The sequence below is a fragment of the Saccopteryx leptura genome, chromosome 8, assembly GCF_036850995.1.
Source record: "Saccopteryx leptura isolate mSacLep1 chromosome 8, mSacLep1_pri_phased_curated, whole genome shotgun sequence".
NCBI classification, from domain to species: domain Eukaryota; kingdom Metazoa; phylum Chordata; class Mammalia; order Chiroptera; family Emballonuridae; genus Saccopteryx; species Saccopteryx leptura.
The window spans coordinates 53756873-53781637 of record NC_089510.1 but is presented as its reverse complement, the minus strand read 5'-3'; the positions used below and the strand labels follow the sequence as shown (position 1 = coordinate 53781637).

The following is a 24765-nucleotide window of genomic DNA, read 5'->3' as shown; positions in this document are numbered from 1 at the left end:
AACATCAGTTATAGCAATGGTTGGGGGATCCCCACTCACCAGCTTTTCCATTTAGAAATATTACAGGTTTCATTAAATCAAGCCATATCCTTGACATCCTTGTTCATGTTTATTTCCCAAATGCTGTTTATAAAGGCCTTTAAAGTGGGAGGTTTCATTTGAGGAAGATAAAAGATGCATGGAAGTTTATATCCACGCCTCGGGTTTGGGGGCGGGACTGAGCCCACAATTGAGCTAGTCGTAGAGGCAGAGCAGGGATAGTGCGCAAAGAGCACACAATCTGAAGTCAGAACACCTGGCTTTGTCACTACGTGGCAAAACCACTTAACCCCCTGGAGACTGTTTTCTCATCTGTGAAGCAGGGAGAACAGTACTTCACTTTCTGTACCATGGTTGACGGACCGCACTGTAACTCTATCGCCGGATGGTGGTGGTGGCAATGCTTTTTAGTTTTGGAGCAAAGCTAGGTAACGCTATGATTCTGCACTTGCACCTCTCGCACTGAGAAAAAGTCTAGAATATTCACTTCTGTCCCAGTCTTGGTAGCACTTACTGACATATTCTGGGTCCACAATGTTATGTAGAGATCTTTGCTGTTTTATCATTCTTTGTACTCAAATTAATAACTCTTGTTGGTATAATTTTCTATTACTGCTGACCTTTGTCCTCCTGGTTCATAAGGTTGGTTATTTATTCTTCTGCACCCAAACGAGTACAAGGTAGTAAAGGAAATATTGTAATAAAAGTGTAGCCCTGGCCGGTTGGCTCAGCGGTAGAGCGTCAGCCTGGCGTGCGGGGGACCCGGGTTCGATTCCCAGCCAGGGCACATAGGAGAAGCGCCCATTTGCTTCTCTACCCCCCCCTCCTTCCTCTCTGTCTCTCTCTTCCCCTCCTGCAGCCAAGGCTCCATTGGAGCAAAGATGGCCCGGGCGCTGGGGATGGCTCCTTGGCCTCTGCCCCAGGTGCTAGAGTGGCTCTGGTTGCGGCAGAGCCACGCCCTGGAGGGGCAGAGCATCGCCCCCTGGTGGGCAGAGCTTCGCCCCTGGTGGGCGTGCCAGGTGGATCCCGGTCGGGCGCATGCGGGAGTCTGTCTGACTGTCTCTCCCCATTTCCAGCTTCAGAAAAAAAAAAAAAAAAAAAAAAGTGAGACAATGTTTGTCCTATTAATATTGAGCTGTGTCACTTTGGGAACATTTCATCTCTCTAAGGCTCAGTTTTCTTTTCTGTACATTGGTAACACTTTACTTGCCTAAGTCATAGGGAAAAGCTGAAAAAAAATTAACGTAAAAGTATTTTGCAAACCACAAAATATAATCCATCAAATGTGCATTTTATGTTGAACGATTATTGAGGCAACAGTTGACCTATTAGATGATCTTTGAAGGTCACTTTGAGTCCTGACATTCCATACTTCTTTCAAAATTCAGAGACTGCCCTTATAATCTTAGGATACCAGAGACACTCAGCTTTTAGAAATGAGGGACTGAAAGAGGACTGTGACGTGGGGACTTGAAGTGAGGCTATGAATTCAGCTCAGGCAGAGATGAGAAGGGGAACGAACGAAAAACAAGAGATCTATTGCTTCCTCAGGCCCAGGCAGCTCAGAAAACCCTGGGTCAGGAGAAGACTGCATTTATAACCGGATGTGCATGTCCACAGTGATGAGGCCATCTAAGCTGGGCAGGCTGGACCCTGTGTCCACGTAGGCTGAGGAAGTTGCTTGTGTATGGCTGTGTTTTCCGGGTCATACCAACCATAAATCTATGAGGTTGTATGCAAAGCCACTGACTCTACTAAGGTCTGCTATTGCAGATGACATCACAAGGCACAGCCATTTCTGAAATTCCAGCCTCAGGAAAAATCTTCAGCCCCTCAGATGGTAACTGGGGCCTCTCATTTTTTTCCTGTTTCTTAGTTCTAAAAATACATGACTTACGAGACTGTGTAGGTTCACTCATCATGGTTCCATCAACTGTGACCATGTCTCTTCTGCATTCTCTCTATTTTGACACAAATGGGTAGCACCTGTCCCTTTGGTTGCCTATTTTTTGGATCTACCCCAACTCCTTTCTAAGTTTTATGTACAGCAAACCCAACTGAACACAATATTCTTGACAGGAATATGAGGACAGAATAATACTTTCTCCTTTGTTTTGAATGTCCACCTTGATCATAGGAAATTTTGACCAGTATTTGGTCCACAGGGCTAATTTAAGTCAATGTCTTTAGTAGACAAATACATATGATTTCTTTCCCTATAGCTTAGAGCCCCCAAATCTTATAAATCCATTTTGGCCTATTTTCTGCTAAATGCAATACTCTGCAGGAATACATATGGAAATTCATTTTGTTTTATGCCCATGAGTAGGTTTTTCAAATATTCCTGAATTACCTAATAAATGTGGGGTCAGTCTTACCAGGGCAGCATCTTCCTGGAAAGCAATCCGAGCGTTCTGTGAGGTCTGGAGAGTAATCTAAATTATTTGTCTAGAAGAAAAGGCACATCTGGTGGTCTAAGGCCCAGAACCATGGACTAGAATCAAGAGACTGGCTTCCCTTCAAGACTCAGCATTTTTTTTTCCTGGAGTTATTTGGGCTATTTATCTTAGATACAAAGTCTTAAGTAATTCCTCAGAAAAAAAATATCAGTTGCATTAATCAAATTTTTTTGTCATAAATACTTGAAAATTATTTTCAGTCTAATGTCTGTGGCATCATCACTCCTCAAAGCTTCAGTTTCCTATAACTGCGATGTAACAGTATTTGAGCTTATAATGGTTAAATCTAAACCTCTGATCTATGAGAGCTCTCACAACAGAGCTAGACAATAACACTGCTATCCTCTCCCTTTCTATCCCTATTAATGGCATTTCAATTAAATTTCCATTTTATTTTATTCTTTTCTTTTTGAGAGTATATTCAAAAGAGAAGCTCTCAGCTAGAGTCTACATTTAGCTCCACTGATCAATACTGACATCTGAATTTACTCCCTGTTTCCAAGTGTCAACAGTTTCCAAATCAATACTTCCTGCTCCACCAACTTCCATCAAACACAAATGCCTTCTATGAAACTGAACCAGATAACTCTCTAAAGAGAGAGCTTCACATGGACAAGGAAACAAGTCTGTCTAATGAGGCATGGTGGCTTAACACAACTGCAGCAGCTTGTCATCTCCAAGGGCCGCTGTCCCTTGCAAAGGTCTTCATGGTTTTCCCAAAGTCTGACGCGAGCAGTCCATACCATGTGACCTACAAGCCCACCGTGAGCCTCTCAGCATGGTGGGCAGAGGGGTTCTCTCATCCCCATATAAGAATTCCTTTTTTGTTCTCCAATTAATAAAATACTGAATGGAAATGTATACAGACATTAGTCAAACCTGAATCATCCTTAGATGTTCTACTTTCCCATTTGGCAAACTATGCATCATCATCCCGGCTCCCCATTCTATGCAGAATGGATACTTGGAGATGGACATTCATTTCCACTTTCACATCACTCAAAAACAACAACAACAACAACAACCCATAATTAGAGTGTTGGCTTGACTATTAATGTTGGAGTAAAAAATAAATAAAATTTAAAACCAGGAACAAAAGCAAAAGTATATGTAATTTCCATGTTATCTGTTTGGTTAGATGGCCATCCCTGCCACCATCCACTGACAGAAATAACTGAGCACGAAGAGCAGAGAACTCCCGTGACCTGTGAAGCCGGCTGACTGGTCAGGCAGGTGCCATCCTCGCTGCCAGGTGTCACCACGCCTGCCCTTCTATTCAGAGGTAATGCAGCAGAGGCCCAGAAAGCCCCAGCCTGCGTGCTGCTGGGGGGCTCCCTTCTGTTTCTCCTGAAACCCAGGGGTGGGGGTGGGGTGGGGTCTCGCCATGGCCAATCTTAGGACCTTGGGTGTAGGGATCCTGGATGCAACTTTCAGCTTGAGTTAGTCAAGAGGTGCTGGCAGCACGACCCCTAAGGCAGCACAGTCTCCGCATCTGTAAAGTGAAGCTGCACCCTCTCCCTCACGGCTCCTTCTCCTAAAATGAGAGCACAGATGCGAAAGTCCGTTTCGTACGAAAAGGAAGCACTATCATTCCTGCCGAAGGTTTCAGATGTGTATACGCATCACCGCTCCGGCTGCCAGGACTGCCGCCATGTCCCGTGAATAGTACTTCTCTCCAGAGGTTCACGTGCGATCCCAGGGCAACTAAACAGAAAGCCACTCGGATGGCAGCGCTGTGACCTGGTCTTGCTGGGGGCTCAGGGGTGAACCTTTAGCCCAGCATGTCTGGGCTCTGGCTGAACAGGACTGGAGGAGAAGGGGAGCAGAGAAGATACTTTTGCCCATTATCATAAGTAACAATGTAATAACTAAGACATAGGCATTAGCAAGGAATACTTTGACTATAAGGGACCAAGCAATAATTAAATCAAATATGTTATTTCCCCCTGGGGTAAAGTAATAGACTTAATATCTGAAGGCTTTAGCAGTCACTGCATATAAGAAAAAGAAATGCACTATTTTTTAAATGGGCCTTTGGTTATTGTATGTCCCTAGAGATTCCTAGAAATCTGGGTATGTCCTAAGAAAAATGGCTAGTATAATGTCTCATATAGATAAGACTTCTTTTCCTCTATAAATTGACTTAATATAGTAAAAAAAAAAACTATCAAAACCACACATAACATTAAAAAGAATGATCGCAACGGCACCACTTACTATGTGTCAGGTACCGGACCAGGCACACATTTGCCCCAAATCAATCAGCCTAGCTCCAAAGGCTCAATGTATTTATTGATACAGGACCTGTATTTCCCATGAACAGTATGCTGAGATTGAGGATAGAGAGGAAGAGAAAACACTTCAGTGACTGAGGACAACTTGGAATGCTCTCCTTAGACTGTTACAAAAGAGCAATTATGCACTCGTTGTTTGAGACATTGGGCCATTAGCTCTGTTAGATACAAAAGACGGCTGCGTAGCTTTCAGAAACTAATACCACCATTCCTTAACTTACCTATCGTCTAGGTCTGTTACACGTGGGGCTCTGTGCGCCTTACCCCATACCGGGAGCGGGCCCGGCCCCGGTGGGAAGCCCAGGCGGGAAGCCCAGGCGGGAAGCCCGGGCGGGAAGCCCGGGCGGAAGGTGGCAGAGCCAGGCTCACCTGTTTGACCTCGGCCTGCAGGTGCCGCAGCTGGAGGCACTGCTCGAGCCGCTTGTGCGTCTGGTCTGCGTTGAGCTCCAACTCATGCTGCTTCTCATGGAGAAACTCCAGTAGCTCTTGCACCTGGGCCGCCAGGTCAATGTCTTTCTCACAGATTAACTCAATTCCTGATTTAAAAAAACAAACAATTCAAAACCAGGTAGTGCTGTCAAGACTGCATGTCATTCAGTATGCACAGGAAAGCTGGGATTTAGAAATAGCCATTATCAGCACCCTCCTAAATTCTACATATTCCTCTATGAAACCGGATAGATTGTCCTAATCGGCTTTTTCTGGGATGCTCAAACATGCCATTGCTTTTGGATTAAACTGATCCTGTGTGTGGGTCTAACTTTCCCATAGATGATCAGCTCCTTAGTATCAACTGAAGTTAGAGAGAGGGGGCTCTCCTGAAGTCCACTCCCAGATGAGACAGCACCCGCTCTTCCCTCATGGGGGATTTGCTAATACACTGACTATTCACAAGCCAGCCTCTGGGTCAGAAGGGGAAACAGAACAAAGCCCAAAAGACCCTGTCTCAGGAGCTCCTGCCCAAGGCACTGTCTTGTTACCCATCTCAATGAATGGCCACCTACAAAATAAATCCTCTGTGGGAGACTTCCCCATTGCTCTGACTCACGCCATCAGAAATTCATCACTGCCCCCACCAACACACCTGCAGAATACAGCTGGGGGAGTGTGGGCCACATCTGAACACGCTAAAGGACAGTCATTTCTATAGAGGCAAAAATAGTGTTTTATATAAGGACAATATGGGACAGTGGGAAAAATATTTTTGGTGTCACATGGTAATAAATTTCAGTATCTTTTCATGTTTATTTTTTTCTCTCAGTTTCATAACTCCAAGTCCCAGCTCCTGAAATATCTGTGGGAGACAGAGAAGAGAACGGCTTGTTCTTTTGGCAGCCGACTCCCTCCACTTACTATTTTCAATTACCGAGAGGATGAGGTACAGCATTTCCTTGATTGAAATAAAAAAGTAAGAATACAAAAATTTCGACTGCTGCAGCGCTCCGCAAAGTGAGATAACCTTTGACCCCCATGTTTACTCTCTAAAGATCTAATTAAAATCCATCTGCAGAAGTAATGCTCTTTCCTGCTTCCAGCCACCCCCCAACACCCCTACCCCGCTCATTACTATGTATTTTCACTCTGCATACATCTCTGGTATTTAGCATGCTGGGGTCAGCCGAAGTGTCTTTCTATGGGAGCCGATGGCTCACCCCTGCCACAGGTGCTTATCAAAGGGGCCATGCAACTGCTTAGGACATCATCCAGAAGAGGCTCGCAGCCTGCCCTGAGACTTAAGCCCTTCATTTTCATCTACCTTGCTTGAGGATGCTTTATGAAAGGTGAACACAGGAAACACAATGGGTGAAGATGATGCCTAGGACATCTCCACACTCCACAACAGCTCATCATCTTATAGGTGGAGGATGGGGAAAATGGGAAGACTTACTCCAGCTGCACCTAGAACAGAAACTCACTCCTCTCTTCCACAGCCTCCAACACACCAAGATGAGTGACATGAGTCCCAGAGAAAGCCCATCAATTGGTACATATCCATCAATCAACAGCAAATAGAGTTTTCTTATGTTGACATTACTCCTCTCAATCTAATCATAGGCTTAACTATCATCCTTAGGGGCTCTCAGAAATGCAAAAGAATGTTCTTTGCTTCAAGCAGTGAAGTCTATTTGTAATAAAAGAGTTTGTCAGTCTCCTTAGAAAAGGCGGTACTGAAGTTCCTGATGAGCTCCCACAATGTCCTGGACCCATCCCTCCATCAGAACACTCCCATCGAGGCTGGTTCCCTGTTAACTTGTCCGTGTCCTCGCAGGAATGCATGGACATGGATGCTACGTCCGTGTCTGTCTTATACCTCTCTGCATCTTCATGACCTAGCACAGTGCTTGACTCATAACACCCGATAAATCCCTGTTCAGGGAACACAGGGGCCTCTTTAGGGAGGAGCTCGGGTCATGTGCTGTGGTGGAAAACATCTGAAATCTTTGGGGACAGGCAGATGTAACTTTGAATCCATGGTCTATGACCATTAACGGTGAGTCTCTGGGCTCTGTATCCTCGCTTAGCCTGAGTAAAATGGGGATTCCAAGAAAGACTTTTGAGGGTGTCATGAAGGCTGAGAGATAAAATATATACAGTGCCTGGCATTTAGTTGGCTAAAAAAATACCCATTTTCCCACTTTTTCCTTTCCCTTGGGGAAATTATATCATATTCACTATTGATTAATGATGGGACTATTGAATGGCTTATATAAAATGTAAATATAAAATCTTATGGTCAGGTGTTTATATACTTGCTCAATGTAGATCATTAGATATATGGTGGTTTGGATGCTATAAGACTAGTGCTCTCAACCTTGGCTCACATTAGATTTATCTGGAGAACTTTAAAAAAATCATCATGTCCTGGCTGCATTCCAGACCAGAACACCCGAGTCTCTGGGGGTGGGTCCCCGGCATTAGGAAGTCTTTAAGCTCCCAGGGTGATTCCAACATATAAACAAGATTGGGAACCACTGGCTAAGATGGTACAATGGCCAACAATCCAGGGACAGAGATATCCCTTCTGCTCCACTCAGTTACCAGTAGCTCAGCATTGTATGTATTTGGGGCTCAAGGCCACAGCTAATAACAGTATCTTACTTTGCTTTCCTTGGCTGCCAGGTCAGGGAAACCACTTTAATTTCCTCAAGTTGAGGTGACTATGGTCTAAGGTAAGAGTTAGTATTTCTAGTTATATTGCCTATACTTATAATGTTTTTTGTTTGTTTTTTATTTTTTAGCAAGAGAGACAGAGACAGACAGACAGGGATGAGAAGCATCAACTCATAGTTGCATCCCTTTAGCTGTTCATTGATTGCTTCTCATATGTGCCTTGACTGGGGGGCTCCAACCAAGCCAGTGACCCCATGCTCAAGCTGGTGAGCCCGTACTCAAGCTGGATGAGTTGGCATTCAAGCCAGTGACCTCAGGGTTTCAGACCTGGGACCTCAGCATCTCAGGTCAATGCTCTGTCCACTGTGCTACCACCAGTCAGGCTGTAACGTGGTTTTTGACTGTGTTCCTTAAATACGTACCTGCCTCAGATAGAGAACATCTTCATTTCTCTTTTTCCTCCCTCCCCCACTCCTCTTCCTGCATCGCTGCCTCAGTATAACTCCCAGTTCAGCCATTACACGGTCCTTGAATCAGGTTTTTAGATCAGTATTCTCAACCTTGGCTCTACACTGACATCACCCGGGAAGTTTAAAAAAAATCTGGACCCACTCCAGACCAAGTAAGTAAGAATCCCTGAGGGGTGGGGCCCAGACCGTGGGGCTTTAGAGCAGTTCCCCACGTATTTCCCCCTATGCAGCCAGGCCCTGAGAGCCGCTGCTGTACACCAGGTCCTCCTCTGCCCTCCTCCCAGCCCCCACCCGATCCACATTCCCGTCAACCCCAGTGCAGCTTCCCTTTCGGAGAAACACAGGTCTTTCCTTTCTTTTCTGACATAAAACTATCTGTGGCCCATTATTTTTACCTACATCTGTTGCACCCGCACTGAGGTTCAATCGTGATGATTTAGCAAATATTATTGTTGAGAACTTGCTATGAGCTAGGTGCTGGGAATCTAAAGAGAGGGAGGAGAGAGTCCTGCCCTCACGCTGCTGAAGAAACTACAAGAAACCCCAACCCCATGCACTAGGTGCTAGAGACCTCGTGTGACAGGGACTCATCGTCAGGCTCTCCGGGACCCTCCCATGCTCGTGCCTTATCCTGCTGGGTGCAGCAGGAGGCGAGGCCCAGAGACTGGTCGCGTGCTCGAGGACACGCAGGGAGTGAGAGGTGTGGTGGGGTGCCACGCCAAGCAGCCTTCCTCTCCTCACTGTCCTCTTAACCTCTATGCTCAAGGGGAAGAATGATCCCCCCCAAAACTTGATTTTGTTTAAAATTTTTCAAATTCACAGTATTTTCAAATACTATGGTCAGACTCTTCCCAGGCATAGTAAATTTTAAGCATCAGTGTCACAGACTCCGAAGATGTTTTCACTTCCAAGCCTTGCATAAAGAGAGAAGTTGAAGCTTTGATTAAATCACAAAGGAACACACCCATAGGATAGATGGCTCCCGCCTTACTCCTAAGGTCAAGTGTAACAGTCTTATGGTCGGACTGAACTAGAGAGGATCCCGGGCAGAATGAATGGAGGTGGCAGGGCTGAACCATGGAAAAGAGGAACTGGAGGGGACTTGCGGGATCAAGGTCCACCTGCCATACTAGACAGAGGAAGAAAGTAGGTCTCAAGAGAAAGAAAAGGCACTTCCCACTTGTGATGGAGGAACTGAACCTTGAATTCAGCTGGCACGTTTTCTCCAACTCGACTCTTACCAGCAAACACCTCCCATCTTGAGGCTCAACTAGAGGCCGCCACAGTGTGGAAAGAACTATGAGCAAGTGAGTTGGTCCTGTTTTGCCTTCTATTCCTAAGGCTGATGGTGATTTAAGCTAAGGTTTTTGCTTTGGTTAGAATTATTGGCACCAGAGGAATTTAGTAGAACCTGGCTCAACATTACAAACTTCACATCCGAAAATAAGTGTATGGATATCCTCTACTTCCATTTACTGCAAAAACAAAACAAAACAAAAACAAAAACAAACCAAAACCATAGTATAAACCCTTAATTAATTTAACATGAAGAGCTAAATACCAAATTCTTAATTTTGCTTATTGTCCTTTTTCTAACACAACAGAACAGTTTATTTTACCTTTAGTTCAATATAGTTCATTAGACCTCCATCATAAATGCCCAAGCCATTCACTGCCACAGTCCCATGTCTCTGAAGTCCTGCATTCTTCAGCCACCAGGGCGCAAATTCCAGCTGGGCGCCCCAAACTCCACCTCTGCTTCCAGCTCCCACATGCCTGTGGCCTCCTTCTCCAGGCCAGAGACGAGACAGGTGCCTCCAGGGTGGAACCAGGCACTCAGCAGCAGAGTGAGCATCCCCGAAACCCCTGGACTCTCCCCTCTGAAACTTCGTGGACTCTGCCTGACTGAACACTCGGTGTGGCGTGAGCAGGGGAACAGCCGGTGCCACAGAGAGGGCTGAAGAGGCCAATCTAGCCTCTTTGACCAAGCTCATTTCTAGAACAGCATTCTGTGGGGGTGGGCAGCCCATCTGCCTGGGGTGCTTCCACCCACTCAGCCCTCATGGTTAAGGTGGCCGCCAAGCAAAACTGTTCCCCAGGCTTAAGCAATCTTCAGGGGCTGCCAGCTCCCAGCGGTCTTCCTGTTACCATGGATACCTAACTCTTGAAACAGAGGTGGGCTTCCCCCAGGTCATGCCAGAACCCTGGTCCTAAGTGCCGCAGGTTTTCAGGCAGACAACCTCCATGCCTGGCAGATATATCAGTATTGAAGGATGAAGGCTAAACACCCTGGAGGGCTTCCCATGGCAGCCTTTCTCTAAGGAACGTGTCTGCATGCTCTCTCTCTAAGGAACGTGTCTGCATGCTCTCTCTCTAAGGAACGTGTCTGCATGCTCTCTCTCTAAGGAACGTGTCCGCATGCTCTCTCTCTAAGGAACGTGTCCGCATGCTCTCTCTCTAAGGAACGTGTCCGCATGCTCTCTCTCTAAGGAACGTGTCCGCATGCTCTCTCTCTAAGGAACGTGTCCGCATGCTCTCTCTCTAAGGAACGTGTCCGCATGCTCTCTCTCTAAGGAACGTGTCCGCATGCTCTCTAAGGAACGTGTCCGCATGCTCTCTCTCTAAGGAACGTGTCTGCATGCTCTCTCTCTAAGGAACGTGTCTGCATGCTCTCTCTCTAAGGAACGTGTCTGCATGCTCTCTCTCTAAGGAACGTGTCTGCATGCTCTCTCTCTAAGGAACGTGTCTGCATGCTCTCTCTCTAAGGAATGTGTCTGCATGCTCTCGTGCTTCCTAGGCTTAGCTGGATCGCCCGCTGCTGTGAGCATCATGAGGGCAAACCATAGAAGTGAGGCCCCGAGTCCAGGCAGGTTCTCAATCACGGAGAGAGGCTCACAGCTTCCCCCCATTCCCTAGTGTTCTGCTCCTCAAACTTTAATGTGCACATGATTCGCATGCAGATTCAGATTCCTAAGTCGGGACAGTGCCTGGAACTCTGCATTTCTGACTAGTGTTCAGGGAGGCCCGGGGTGTTGGTCAAGGGCCCACACTGAGTAGCAAGGTCCTAGATCAGCAGTGGTACATCAGAATTATCTGGAGGGTTTTGAAACACGGATTGTTGGGCTAACCCCAAGAGATGCTGATGTCCTAGGTTCTAGGGATGCACCCTTAAAGTGGCATTTCTAACAACTCCTCGGGTGATGTTGATGCTGCTGATCTGGGAACCACATTGGGGAGCCACTGTCCTGGGGCATTCTTTCACAGACACCAGCGGCTCTGACTTAACCACTGTGATGAGCAGCAGCGGTCCCAGCCCTTCTGCACCAGGGACTCACCAGGAGCTTCGCTGACACCCAAGACCCATTTGGAGTTTGTTAAATCAGAGTATCTCAGGCGTGGGGCTTGGGCATTGTCATAAAAGAGACACTAGACAGACTATAATGTGAATGGCCCTTCCTGGGGCTGTATGGGGCATAGTCTGTGTACATATAAACAGACCTGTTCACAACGCAAATGAAAATTCGAGGAAAGATTATGCGGACCAAAGTGAATAGAATTTATTCTATTAGGTTGTCTCTCCTCTGATTAGAAGTGAAGTTCCTTTGAATGTTGGTATCCCTTTCAAGTCATTAAAAGGGAACACAGTACCCTGAAGTTAAGTTTGATGGCCAAGGTCCACCTAACAATTATGATTCTAAATACCCTTCATGATGAACAAGGACATGGACCTTCTTAAAACAGAGTCGGTGGCCTGAGCTCATGCCTGCCTCCCTGGGGAGTGCGGTAACTGAGTCAACAGGGGGGAGGGGGCGGAGGGGGAGGAGGGCGATGGGTGTCGCCTGGGTCTAGCACGCCAATGGTATGTGCTCACATGAGTGGTTTCCTTTTCTGGGCTGGGTGGACCAGGGACTGGGACGGCTCCCTCCAGTTTTAACAACAAAGACCGATTTGGAGGAGTAACACTAAGGTTTCGTGCATTTGTAGGATAAACAGTGACTAAATCCTGAGCAGGAAAAAAAGTGAAATCTGGGTAACTCAACCATGGCTGTTTTAGAAGTTACAAAATTATAGGACCCTGCCATATTTTCTTTTTATCAGCACTTTTTATGCTCACACACAGACCAGTGACAAAAACCAGGACTCTGAGAGGCAAGGACTGGAGACAAGAGCAGCCATGGGGGTGGAGGACAGGGAGTGGGTGTGGGTGGGAGGAGTGAAATAGCGGATGTCTACAAAGCTGAACATACACACAGATGGCTGACTGCTTTGGGAGCCTACCTGGTTTGCTTTTCTAGGCCACAGTTAGTTATTTATTTATTCATTTATATTTTCGAATCTGTGCTAATTTCCACCACTGGTTTTCCCATCCTCTCTGCAGTACCAGGAGAGCCCGGCCCCGTTCCCCTCCTTCCCACAGCCTCACTGGCCTGCCTCACACAAGTTACTTCAGGCCTCCGCCTGCAGTTTCCTTTTCTTTAAAATGGGGGAAAATCTATTCCTTATAGCTACAGGGATAAAATGAATGGCAGCGCTTGCTGGAGTCACGCTGGCGTTCTTGTTTCCCTCACCTCCCCACCAGGGGACAGGGACGGGACAGGTGGCCTACCTGAGGCCTGGACCTCCATGATGTACTGGTGCAGGTCCTGGCCCTGCTGGATGACCTCGAAGGTCATGTTGTTCATGGCGAGCTTCCGCTCCGTGTGGCGCTGCAGCCGCTGCTCTGCCAGCGTCAGGTCCTCCGTGTTGAAGTCGTTCATCTGCCGGAGCAAGTCCTCGTTCCAGGCGTCTAGCTCGGCTGTCACCTGTGAGGGGACAGCATCAGTCCGGGCTCGCCGCTCCACGGCAGGCGGCTCGGCTCGCAGACCCCAGGCCTCGTTCGCTAAGCCGACCCCAGATCAGCCTCTGCCTTGCGTCTCCTTGACTCTCACACTGCACTGAAGCAACACGGCCACACACGCACGTGTGCGTGCCTTTGCACGTGATCTGTGTGTGTTCCAGTGTCTCTGACAACAGCAGTAGACTAGCATGGGACGTTTACATGATAACTTATGGTTTATAAGTTTTTTGCATACTCCATACTCCGCCCCATTCTCCTACCATATGCCCCGAGAGGCAGGCCGGTGGCGGCCTCCAGGTCAGAGGAGGCTGTGGCTCTCTCAGACAGATGGATGCTTTGCTCAGAGTCCTCCTACTCGGGAGGGGGTGAGCTGAGGCCAAAGCTCAGGTCTTTTACAGACTGCAGAGACTCTGTCCACTATACCACAACTGTTCCCCCCCAAAACCCCCTCATTGGAGAGGTCCTCTGAATTTAAGTCTTTTCAAGAAACATAAACTGAAGGTTGAGAAGCCGGTCAAGGGCCCGAGGGAGAGCTGGTGTGCATCAAACTCCAGGTCTCCGCCTGGTTTCCGTGCCCTGCTGTGCAGGTCCTCTCCCTGTATCACAAAGCCAATGCCTGGAACGGTGACTAAACCAGGGGCAGACATGCAGTTTATCTACAGACATCCAAGCAGATTATACTCTAGTGAAAGGCGCTAAGGATTCTAATAAAGACTGAAGCACGTAATGAAACTCGGTCTTAATAGGAAGCTGCTAATTCGTTAATCTTTCCCGCCTTCTCTCACGTGGCTTCCCCTCACCCACTCTCAGTGTGACTGCAGAGAGTCTGAATCCTCCCCGTCCTTGACAAATACCACACTCATCACGGCACGGAGACTGGGAGGCACTGAGCTGGGTAATAATGCCACCTGACATATGAGTCAGATAATAACTTTTCTAATGTGGTTTTTAGGTCCCCAATCTCTGGTTACCCCCACAGCAGCCTGTGAGGGCAATGGCACAGGGACCACCATCCTCTTTTCCAAGAAGAGAAAGCAAAAGCCTCACCCCAGGCCAAACTGCCACGATATGGCCCCAGCAGCCTAAGCACATACCCAGAGCCCCAGCTCAGGGATTTTCAACACTCGGGGCTTCGTTGCAGCGAACACACAGCATAACATTCCTGGGTACCAAGAGCTGCTGCTGCAGGGATGTTGGGGACAAAGGGAAGGAGATGACCAGCTGCAGGCAGCTGGGAGGTGTCACTCTTATCCCCTATATGTGCTGGCTGGGCCATACAGGCTGGGAGGGGAAAGGCAGGCAGTAGGAGTGGGGGGTTGCTGTCTGGGACACAGGACTCCACTCTTTGTCTAACAGTACGGCCCTTCCTCACTGAAAGTGCAGCTGCGGTTTGACGCCGAGATGGGGGAACTGGAGAAACACCACCTTCATTGCCTGTCTCCCCTCCTTCTGCCCCCACCGCTTCCTGGCCGACTAGGGGAGCCCCTGGGCTCAGCAGGAAAACCTACTATATATACTCATTGTGGGAGGCCTTGGGGATCAGGGGCGCAGGCAAAACAGGTTTTTGTTGTAACCATATTTGAAAAGCACTTCATTCTCTAGCTAGAGAAAGGAGTTAAGCTGAGCAGAGAAATTAATGACTTATAACGTATAATTTATAGGAGGAATAGGCCCATATAGACTAGGCTTATAAATGTTTTCCTTTTTGTATTTAAAGATTTAAAGTATAACTTATATACAATAAAATGTGCATACAAGGTGGGGCTAAAGAAGGTCTACAGTTGTTTGTATGAAAAATAATACAATCATTGATAAACAATAACACAAGACTACATTCTGCTTCGCGTCCTTACAACTGTAAACCTATTTTTACCCCACTCTGTATTCTAAGCATTAATTCCATGAGTTTTGACAATTTTATACACCCGTGTAGCCATCACCACCAACAAAATGTAAACCTTTCCACCCCTCTAAGGGTGGAAGTCCACTGGTGTCCCTTCCAGTCAGCCCGGCCCCACCCTCCCAGCCAGGTGCTGGTTTCTGATTTCCGTCACCACAAACGCAGTCTAGCCTAGTCTGGGATTGCAAATGGAACCACAGCACGTATTCTTTTCTGTCTGGCTTTTGTGTTCAACACACTGTATTTAACATTCACCTATGTTGTGTGTGTCAGTAGTTCATTCCTTACTACCGTTATCCACTGGATGGATATATTGTCACAATTTGTTTATCGGTTCTCTGGCTGATGGACTCTGGGGTTGTTTCCAGTGTTTGGCTATTATGAATAAGGCTGATGTGAATAAGTTCTTATACAAGTCCTTCTGTGGACACAGATTTTCATTTCCTTTGACAGTTACTTAGGAGAGCAATTGAAGAGTCTTAGGGTAGGTGTATGTTAAACATTCCCAATAGGAATTTTACATTCCCAATAAGCATGTATGAAAGTTCCAGTTGAGCCTGACTAGGCAGTGGTGCAGTGGATAGAGCGTCAGACTGGGACACAGAGGACCCAGGTTTGAGACCCCGAGGTCACCAGCTTGAGCGTGGGCTCATCTGGTTTGAGCAAAAGCTCACCAGCTTGAGCCCAAGGTCACTGGCTCGAGCAAGGGGTCACTCAGTCTGCTGTAGCCCCCAGGTCAAGGCACATATGAGAAAGCAATCAATGAACAACTAAGGAGCCGCAACAAAGAATTGATGGTTCTCATCTCTCTCCCTCCCTGTCTGTCCCTATCTGTCCCTCTCTCTGACTCTCTCTGTTACCACAAAAAAAAAAAAAAAAAAGTTCCAGTTGCTACATCTTCACCATCATTTGGTATTATGAATCCACTTAATCATTCTAATGGGTATGAAGTATTATCTCCTGATTTTAGGATGACGAATAATGGTGAGCACATTTTCATATGCTATTGGCTACTTTTCCACCACTGACTTGAGAGAGAGATAAAGAGGGAAAGAAGAAGGGGGAGGGACAGAACATTAACTTGTTCTTTCACTTAGCTGTACAGTCATTGGTTGCTTCTCACATGCGCCCTGACCAGGGATCAAACCCACCACATTGGCATGATGATGCTTTACACACTGTGCCACCTGGCCAGGGCCTATTTGTGTCTACTTTTTAAAAGTATTTTTTAAGTCTTATGCCCATTTTTCAAAAACTAGATTAATTATCTTTTGATAGTAGATGTGTGAGAGTTCTTAATATGTATTGGATATAAGCTTTTTACCAGAGATAAAATATAAAATAGCCCAAACATTTTTAGTCCATTCCCATGCCTATAATCCAAGAGAAATGAGAATAAAACTAATACAACAAGTATGGAGGGAAGAGCCTGCCTTCCTTTCAATTTTTTGTTTTGTTTTGTTTTGTTTCCATAAAACTGAGTCTATGAAGGGTCCGTGGGCTGCAGGGAGGTCCCGGAGGGCTCACACGACCAGGCGTCTGTGGAGTGGAACGGGCCGAGGGGCCCGTGAGGGGGAGCAGAGTCAAGCCGAGGTGCTTACATCGGGTCGGAGAGGCTCAGATGTCTGGTGTCTTGGGAATCTGAATCTAAACCAAATGTGCAGAATGTCCAGGATTCCATATCCAGGGTTTCTATCTTCTTCTCCCCTTCCCTACCTTCCTCCGCAGTCCCTGCCCGACACCATAAGCGATGGGGCCCAAACCTGTTAGGCAGCCTGAAAAATGCGAATTTTAAGCTACTCAGCAGAACAGCCCGACCCCCAGGATCTAAAGGCTCTGCTCTGTGTATGATTCTCTCTTCCCGTTCCGCCCACGGGCTGATGTGCAGGGCCTTGTATTAGTCTGATTTGTGGGTTTTTTCCTGATTGATTTGTGTATTTCTAATGTTTGCTGGAATTTAAATTATTCTCTTTTCTGTTTCCTCGGGGAATATTCTTTCACTGGGCTCCCCTCTCTACCTTCTTCCTGGGGTATGAAGCAGGCATACAACAGGCACTCATTTTTTTTTTTTAAGGAAGAAGTTTGTTATCGACCCTGAAGCTTACCTACTGCAAACAGGAAACCTAGCCTTCCAGCCGCACTGCATGCACTTCTGCTGTGTAAACCAGCCTGCTGCTCCACTCCCAGACCAGAGGCAGCGCCGCCCTCTCCAGCCTCCTCCCCTGGTCCTCGGCCTTGACACGCCCCTGCCCCTCCTCCCAGTCTCTTCCAGCCCTCATTGCCTTCAGGGGCCTGAAACAACCCCCAGTCCCAGGTGTTTATCTCTGGCTTAGCTCCAAACATGGGGCATGGGCTAGTCTGCTCATATGGAGACAAGACTCCAAAAAGAAAAACTTGCACTGGGGAATCAATTTGGAGATTTAACTCCTTTTGGAAAAGAAATCTGAAAAAATTGGTTCAGGACTAAAACTAGGCCCTGAACCAAATAAATGAAAGAACACATGGTGCCCACAGGGAGTTCAGCTTTTCATCAACCTATTTTGCTTCTCCTTCCACTCAATTAACTCCATCTCAGTGGCTGGCCCGCTCACTTCTGGCTCCAGGGCCTCTATCCCCCTTGCTCCCCTGAATTAATTGGAGTGTTAGGGGTACAATGACCTCTTTGAGAGATGCATTGGCAACATTTCTATTCTAACAATTATCTACTCTAGAACCAAAGCCATTAGGGAAATCAGAGAAGGAGCTAAACAGAAATTAATAAAGGGTAAGAGGCAGAGAGAAATGGAAAGGCTCACTTCAATGTGAAGCCAAGCCTTTCCCGCTAGACAAGATTCACTGAATCTAGCCTTCTGCTGCTAAAAACTGACCCTAGGAACTTGGTCCAGCGGCTGTCTTGGGCTCTGGTCTCAGGGGGCCTTCTCCATTGGTTCTCCCCATTTCTGGTCTTTCTCAGTGTTGATATGTAGAGAATACTTTAGCCTTTCCCCTCCAGATGTTTTATTCTGTACCTGCCTGAATGAAAATTCACCTGCCCCTTCTCCTCCCACTTCCTGTAGTCTACTCCCATAATCTCAGCTCTTCGCTATGACCTGCAAAGTTGGAAGTCTCACTGTGTAATCCCTTTCTTCAGATTGATTTAAGATGCTGGTGACTACGATAAAGATCATGGTCACAGCTGAAGAAGATACAGTACCTGTACATGTAGTAAGGAGTGGACAGTGTGGTAAGCAGTTGACTAACCTTTTTTTTATTTAATCCTCATAGCAACTGTGACAGGACACTAAGGCCCAGAAAAGTCAGATCATTTCTCCTGGTCACAGAGCCAGTGGTGGCAGAGCTGAGTGCTAGACTAGAAAGTCCAGGGCTCTTTATTTTGCTTTATTTAGAAAATTAAATTTAACATGACACTGATCAATAAGAGTACATAGGTTTCCCATAAACATTTCTATACCATTTGGACTGTTGATTGTGTTGTGTGTCCATCACCCAAAGTCCAGTGCTCTGAACCATGGTGTTCTATCAATAAGGCTGGTCTGAGAACTGACTCTGAGGGTATCTTTCTTTTTATTATGTTGCTTCAGAGAAGTGCCTATTTAACCTTTCCTGTTTTCTTCTTCAGAAAAGAACACCCTGCGTGATAATTCCATTTTCTTTACTTCTCGTGGACCTTTTAAATTAATCATGTATTCCTTGAAGAGATCAGTAAATTGTGTGTTTGTGACTACATACAAATGCCAGGAATAACTTACCCTTGTTAGAAAACAAACAGCCTTCCCCCCATAGGATATTTTTGTTTAAAACTTTGGTAATACTTTTCAAGCTGACTGTGCCAGATTACTTAGTATAGAGGCAATGTTAACCAATCTAGAATCTTCTGATCCCTAGGAGCCTTTATCATGAACAGGAGATGCATCTGCGATAAGATCTTAGGATGTAAACAGCGGGGTGAGCGTGCAGCAGAGCAGCTGGTACAGCAAGGGCAATGCCTTTGCTCCTCACATGGAGATCACCTTCGGCAAGAAACAACTGGGAAGAATAGGCAGGATGTTTAGCTGCTGACAATGTGGAGGCAAATATATATATATGAAAATATATTGTGAAAAATAACAATAATGCCAATTACAATGTAGTAAAAAAGTGTTTATCAAGTGTCAGGAGCTTTGCTAAAAATGTTTTATGTGGGCCAGAAATTCTTATTCTTGTCCCCATTTCTCAGATGAGGCAACTGAGTTAGCAACTTGCCTAAGGTCACAAAATTAGTAAAGTTGGTGAAACAGTTTTCAAGCCCGGGCAATCTGATTCAAAATGCTACATACTTGATGAGAGTGCCATCCTGCCACTCAGCAAGTGGTGCGTGCGTGTGTGCGTATGTGTGTGTGTGTGTAATATATGTGTATGTGTGTATATAGCATACATTAAAGTCCAATCCCATTCCAGTAAGAGTGGGAGGAAGGGTCCAAGGCATGTCACTGGGGTGAGACTGCTCTGAAATACATGAATGATCAATTATAAAATGAGCATATTTCTGTTTTATGATGTATTTATTTTTACTAAGATGAGAAAAGTAAAAGATGAACCTTCTCCGCTGGCCTACTAGTGACGGGTGAGGGGGAAAGACGTACTGCAGTGAGAGAGACAATTCTATTGCCTGGGTAGAACTAGCTTGTCCATAATGGGTTTGTATATTGATATAGCTTACCATTGTAAAACTAAAATAAACTAAATTACCATAGTCATTTATTTTTTATCTAAGAATATAAAGTTCTCTTCTGTAAAGCAATATACAAAATGATGAAATTGGTGAATTCAAATGCAGATTATTTTAAAGGTACATCATAGCATTTCCCTATTTTAGAAATATAATGTCTAAAGAGTTAAAATAATGTAGCTATATAAAGACTTTTGGGGATATAACAAGAATTTTCTGAAAAAGCCAAAGGACTTGGCAGTAAAGAAATACTCTCAGTGGTTTCTAATTCTTGGCAACATAATGTAAGAACATGTTGCAACATGCTGTAATCATGAGTTCCAATGTTCAGTTACCTAATTTCTATTCCAGTTGGATAATCTGGGTAATTGAATAATTTTATTGCCAACTTCATGTTCTTTTCTTCATTATCATCATGATTAAAGTAACGCTGAGGTCTCTGACATAATCGTGACTGATGTGGAGGAGGTCCTGAGGGGTTCTTTTGTCCTTATCTTTGCCTCTTCATCAGTGTGGGACTTGCGGGAATCTGTCTGTCTTCCGGACCTGCCTTTGTGGAGGAGCTCCCACACAGCACCCATTCTTCACTCACGCTAGCGCTTACCGACGCTTCGGGGCCAGAATGCTCTTCTCCCCGTAAGCTCAGCAGCTCACACTGCAGCTCACACTGGCTTCCTGCTGCTGCGTGCCCTGCGTCCCTACCGGAAACCAACCTAGATAATGTAACCCGACTTCAGTCTGCAGCCCCAGATCCACCCCATTACAGAGTGACATGAAAGTTTCCATCAGGGATCTTTAATGATTTACTAAAAACATGACTTGCCAGAATAGTAAAGCTGTGTGAATAATCCTTAAAAAAACCACCACAACAAAAAATTGATAGAAGGGGAACCGCCCCTACAATGATCCTGAAAAATCAATTTGATAGAAGTCTAGAAGAGACTATCAAATAAATATTTTGTGCAGACTTTGGCTTATTTTATTGTATTTATTCTGCATTTCCTTCGCAAAAGATCTGAGGCACATTCAGAAAATGCTCTAGTGATCCATAGGAGGAAGCCACAAGATTGATCTCAAGCAGATCTCATTTCCCTTCTTGATGTAGTTATCATGGTGGTGGGTGGGAGGAATATTGCCAACATGGAGAACGGCTTTGCAGATTCTCACACTGTAGCTATGGAAGAAAAGGTTATGAAACGGGACTGGATGGTGTGGCCCTGGGAGGATCCACAGTCAGAGAATGACTGTGCAGCCCCACGGCTCTGTGTCCCTGGGGGAGGACGGGGAGCCCAGCCTGACCTGGCCAATATTCAAATGGCCACAATAATAAATTAAATTTATTTTCATAAGCTGAAGATCCAACAAAAAAGTAAAATTTGAGAGGGACAATTATAAAAAGCTTTCACTTAGGCTAATGAAAAGTTGGTGTTACCAGCATGGTGATAGCAGAGGAAAAGGGGGAGGGGAGGTGGAAGAGGGTGGGGGGTAAATGGTGATGGAAGGAGACTTCACTGGGGGAGGTGGACACACAATACACAGATGATGCATTATAGAACTGTACACCTGAAACCTATATAACTTTATTAGCCAGTGTCATTCCAGTAAATTCAATAACACAAAAGTCAGAGTATGTGAAGCAATTACCTTGAAAAACAACCAGGGGCTTTTCAGAGAGCACAGCCTAGACAAGACAGGGGATGCAGTCACCGAGAAGTCCCCTAAGGCCTGAGCTGTGCTAGGAGAGAGCCAGTGTTCTCAACACACCTCACCCAGGTGTCTGGTAAGCTGGGCATGCCACCAGGACAGTCAGGTGTCCGGAAACCATGTCACATCCAGAAAGGTGAATAAATTGGAAATAATACCACAGAGAAGGGCTGATGATGAAGAGAACTTCTCATCAGATTTTTAGAGTTGGAGAAGACTGCAGAAATAACTTACACAGTCTCAATGTTTTTCAGATAAAGGAAAAGAGGCCTGCGATGACCCTTTTCAAATACGTTTCAGGCTGCCAAATAAAAGAGGGAGCCGACTTGTCCTGTTTTCCCGGGGAGCAGATCCAGGACCAAAGTGTAGGAGGGCGAAGAAGTCCTGAGCTCCCTCCTGTCCCTCTCCTTCTCCGGGCTCTGGAAATACCCTGATATAGGCTGGCCACCGACTTTTACCTGTCCTCTAGGACTCTCTTGGGAAACCTCCCACGGCTGACAAAGCTACGAACTCCTGCCTCTGTGCTCCCATCCAACGGTGGGCCTCTCCCTTTCATTGAATTATCACAGCGTATGATGGCTCTGTTTCCTTGTTTCTCCCCAACTAGCCCCCAATGTCAGAGATCGCATCCTCAATGCCCAATATGGTTTTTGGTACATAGTAGGCACTCACTAAATGTCTACTGAGTTGAATTTCTATCAGACAAAAGGTTGATTGGGTGATCTCCTTCAAATATAAAATGCTAAGGGCATCTGCATACAACCAGTTAAAAAGAGTTGAGACCACCAGTCAATTACAGCCGGTTTTCTCTCCTCTAGGAAGAATTTTCTTTCTTGAAGGCCATTTTCTCCCAGCCTCGGCCAGGCCCCAACTTGTCCTAATGTGTAGCCCGCAGATTTATAATTGGCTATTCCGTTCCTTACAAATCAGACTAATTGCACAGATTAGTTTCTCAGGTGCACTGAGCATACTTTGATTATAATTATAGAGTCAGAGATTTAAAAGGAAGACCATAACTGTGACCCATTTTTCATCAAGTCCCTTGTTTACATTATCTTTCTTGGTGTCATGTCCATCCTCTCCAATGTGGGTCTGCCCACCCAAGGGGTGCTCAAGATTATCTGTTGATAACAAAGACAAAAATTCTCTCTATAAATAGGTATATATATTATATTATGTATACATATTAGATCAAACCCCCCAAAAAGATAGGAAGTTTCTCTAAACTTCCACTAGCCGACGGAAGTCTCCGTCCAACGCAGGGCCAACGGTGCTGTAGGACAGAGCCCCACAGGGACAGGGGGGCCCCCGTGCAGAGGGGCTGGCGGGCTCATGTGTTCAGTTGCTTTCATCATATTTCAAATTATTGCTCTTTCCATGTGACCAGTAAATGGATTTACCTATTATCTAGTTTTAACTCAATGAACCTTCACAAAAAGACACATGGTTTAACAAAGTTCTTCAAAGCTTGAAGATAATCCTAATCATGAAAGCACAGAGAACTCTGAACCCACATGATGGGGGAGAGGAACAAGGACAATCTAATCAGACCTGTCAAGAAACCAGGTGAAAAAAAAACCAAAAAAACTGGAAATGATCCAGAAGATATTTGAAGTATGGAACCACAGCTTCTACTGAAAGAGCGAGTCTTTACCCTAAGGGCATGCTGAGTTTTGAGATGATTAGTCTGTGATGATAAAACATGTATAATTTATACACTAATAATATAGGGGATTGCAAGTTCAAAATTATTTTATCGAGAGGGCGCATAATCAAAAGAGCTTGGAGACCACTAGACTGTTCTTACTTCTAGAAATAATTTTTGAATTTCTTTCTGATCATTATGATCAATTATAGGAAACTTAAAATGCATGGAAGCATCAAAAACAAGAAAAAAATTATCCATATTCCTGCCATCACTAAAAAAACACTATTTGTACTTAGTGAGTGCTTTTATCATAACCATTTCATTGACAATGTTTTTCATAGAAGGAGGCTGACTCTACAGAAAAAGCACTTCACAGAACATCCACAGGTCACTTTGTCTAGTCTCCGTGGCGTCTAACAAGCTACGTCAGGAATGCAGCCGCAGTCCTGGTTTTTTTGTTTGTTTGTTTTGTTTTTAGTCCTGGTTTTTTAACAGTTGCCTAATCCATTTGGGGTAAGTTTCACTCTTACTGAGGGTGCCCTATAACCTCACCCCGGGTTACACTGTGGGAGCCGTACACATCATTCTTACTGAGGAGGAGAGTGGTGCAGCAATTCCTATATTATCTTAAGTCTTACATTAATTAGCCCGTGTCAGCCATTCAGTGATATGGTTAAGATCTAAGCCAGGCTTAGGTCTCCAGAAGCCGGGGGAGCAGGCCTGCTCTGGTTGCCGGTAATCCCCAGGAATTCGAGTGTGTCCAGCAGATTCCTTCCTCTGGGGGAGGAACCCTAGCTGCCAGCCCGGCAGTCACAGCTCCTGCCCTGCCTTCTGTCAGCTCCGACTGTCTCTCGCTGCGGACACCACCCCCAGCTTCACATTCTGAAACTCCTCTAGATAGCTGTTCTTCATTCCCACCCTAGCTGGGATTTGAAATAATCTCACCACCCTCAAAAATAACTTCTGACAACCTGACTCGAAACAGAACTTTTCCATAGGTTTGCCAGGATTTCCGTTTTTATCCAAGATGAAATGCACCCAAAATGGGGAACAAGACCCCTCCACTGCCTGAACCAGAAGGGCAGAGCCAAGGCACTACCTCTCTCTCCCTCGTTTCATTAGACTCTCATCCCAGTTCCCCGCTTTTCCTCTACTACATCTATAGCCCGCTGCCCAAGGGGTCCAGGATTCGGAGGGCAGGAGGGTTTTTGTGCAAAGGCTGAAGAATGCAAACCCACAATTTAAATATCAAGCTCCCCTACTGCAACATTGAAATAAGATCCATTTGACTTAAAGTTAGCTTTTTTAAATGGTATTTTTTTTTTTGCATATACTTTGGATTCTTTTTTCAGGAGTGAAACTGGACTTCCTCAGAATCCCTGCAGGCAAGCCCACCTGAGCAATGTCCCCGGCTGATGCCCCGGCAGCCTGGGGCAGAGCGAAGCTAACCAACGCATTCTGGAGATAAACAGCAACCCTGACCTCAAAACCACAGCCCGCTAATGAAATAACACTTAAACATCCAACTCTCAGATTGTCTCCTTCCCCTTAAGCATTTTTTTTGATGTGGACCTGGAATAACAGGAAAGTAAATA

At 45.7% G+C, this 24765-nt stretch overlaps 1 protein-coding gene across 8 annotated transcripts in view; it reads right to left on the bottom strand.

Moving 5' to 3' along the window:
* LOC136379840 (kalirin) overlaps nucleotides 1-24765 on the bottom strand; it is a 635535-nt gene that overhangs the window by 186292 nt on the left and 424478 nt on the right. For all 8 annotated transcript variants that reach the window (XR_010746806.1, XM_066347435.1, XM_066347437.1 and 5 more), the window contains exons 14-15: nucleotides 12980-13175; nucleotides 5162-5328 (exon numbers count right to left, since the gene is read on the bottom strand). Coding sequence is in view for 7 of the 8 variants with exons in the window: in XM_066347435.1 (XP_066203532.1) it covers nucleotides 5162-5328; nucleotides 12980-13175 (363 nt within the window). In the remaining variant the exon portion in view is untranslated. The remainder of the gene's footprint in view (nucleotides 1-5161; nucleotides 5329-12979; nucleotides 13176-24765) is intronic.